The sequence below is a fragment of the Papaver somniferum genome, chromosome 9 (assembly GCF_003573695.1).
Source record: "Papaver somniferum cultivar HN1 chromosome 9, ASM357369v1, whole genome shotgun sequence".
NCBI lineage: Eukaryota > Viridiplantae > Streptophyta > Magnoliopsida > Ranunculales > Papaveraceae > Papaver > Papaver somniferum.
The window spans coordinates 97,792,445-97,794,342 of NC_039366.1; the positions used below are offsets into that span (position 1 = coordinate 97,792,445).

The following is a 1,898-nucleotide window of genomic DNA, read 5'->3' on the forward strand; positions in this document are numbered from 1 at the left end:
AGACACAATTGAAGCAAAATCGATTTTGATTCACTCGAATCATTTCATGAACATTATAGCCATGGTTTGCAAAAGATTGCATTCCTTATTATATAAATGTATTAGTTCATGAAGAAACCGATTTTAAAACATAACCTACTTAAGTATGCAAACTGGTACGCATACCTAAGTAGCCGGACTGAGTTTGGTTACACCAGTATGCGAACGGGTACGCATACCTTCCAAACTCAGCAGAAATTCCCGGAACTTAACCTCACGCCTGTACGCGTACCGTTATGCGAACAAGGTTGCCGGACTTTCACTAAACCAACCAGTACGTATACGGGTATGCATACTATGGTTCCCGGACTTGGATTACATATATGCAAGTACACATACTATGCTTTATACAATCATGGTTAAGTGTTCTAAACTCCATTTCAATCATTGAAACATTCTCGGAAGACAACAATAGATGTCTCCCACAAACTATTAGCTTCAAAGAAATTTTCAAGTGATCAAATGATCAATACGAAACATTCTGAGTCTATATCAAATGACTATCTCACACAAATCATGTAAGATGTTACCAGGTGATTTTCACATGATCATCTTTTGACTTTTGTCAAGAATATAAGATCAACTTGGTTAAAGCGAAAGCTTACCAACAAATGTTTCAAATAGGAGATAGAGTAGATAGACTTTTGAGTGATAGATGAGTTCAAGTGTCCACATACCTTTTATTGATGAAGTTCCACAAGCTCCCCTTAGTAGTTCTTAGTCTTCCATCGATGAACGCCATGAAGTTTAAAGCTAAACTACACTTTCTATCCTAATCCGAGACTTAGCTATAAGTAGACTAGACATCAAGACTTATAGTTTTGGCAACTGAACTTGACAAAAATCTTGAGATAGCAACGCTTGCGAGTTCGACCGAGCAGTGCTCTAACACAGTCAGTGTTGGTGATGTGCTATTTTTTGGTGTTCATGCTCATGTTGGAATAATTCATATGAGATTTTTATGGTCTGGGATGGAACTGATTAGTGATATTAATAATCCATGGATTGTTCTTAGTGATTTCAGTGTTGTAACCTCACAAGATGAGAAAATTGGTGGCAGAAGTCCTAATAAAACTGCAATATTGGACTTTACGACTTGTTTGAATAACTGTGAGCTAATCGATGCTCCTAAAATTAGATTACAACATTTTTGGTCTAATTTTCAACATGGAAAGTGGCTTCAGAGGTATATTGATTGGGGTTATAAAGTTGGTCTGAGAATGGTGTTTGATCATGATCCACTCCTGGGAGGTTGTGCAAGCATTCCTAAACCAAAAAATGCACCTAAAATATTTCAGAAGATGTGGATCTCTCATCCTAATTTCCTTCAAGTAATGTCTGAATGCTGGCTAGAGAAATTAAATGGTGATCATTCTTATATCTTTTTGCAAAAGTTAAAGAAATTGAAGAGAGTTTTAAATTACTGGAATTGGAATGTGTTTATTAATGTTCAAGTTAAATTAAAGAAGTTGAAGAAAAAGTAAAAGTATCAACGCTAAAATCATATGAGAACCCTTTTGATGAATATGCTTTGAATTCTTTAATAAAAGCTCAAAATGAATATTCAAGTAGAGAAGTTCAAACAAGTGACAAAAATCTAGAATAAGGTGGATTAAAGAGGGTGTAACTAATACCGGTTTCTTCCATACCAATCTAAAAACCAGACAAGCAAATAACCAAATCAGTGATCTTGAAGATTTAAATGGTAACTGAAAAAGCGGGGGTCTAACAAAACCACCCAATATTTCGTTTGGCAATCTGAATAGACAAACTCCAATATACTTTCAAGAGAATCAACTAGATAGTTAGACTCAATCTATAAAAAGTATATCAAAGAGCTTTATATCTCTATCTCTTGA

The 1,898-nt window shown here is 35.0% G+C and overlaps 1 protein-coding gene across 1 annotated transcript; it reads left to right on the forward strand.

Annotated features, from left to right (window-relative positions):
* Positions 1-1,010: 1,010 nt before the first annotated feature.
* Positions 1,011-1,523, forward strand: LOC113312325. The gene has a single exon (XM_026561088.1). It carries the CDS (start codon positions 1,011-1,013, stop codon positions 1,521-1,523), a length of 513 nt encoding a protein of 170 aa, XP_026416873.1.
* Positions 1,524-1,898: the final 375 nt, after the last annotated feature.

Bases quoted from the DNA above. Each gene is read 5' to 3' on its own strand.
- LOC113312325 (XM_026561088.1), top strand. From the start codon at position 1,011: ATGGAACTGATTAGTGATATTAATAATCCATGGATTGTTCTTAGTGAT.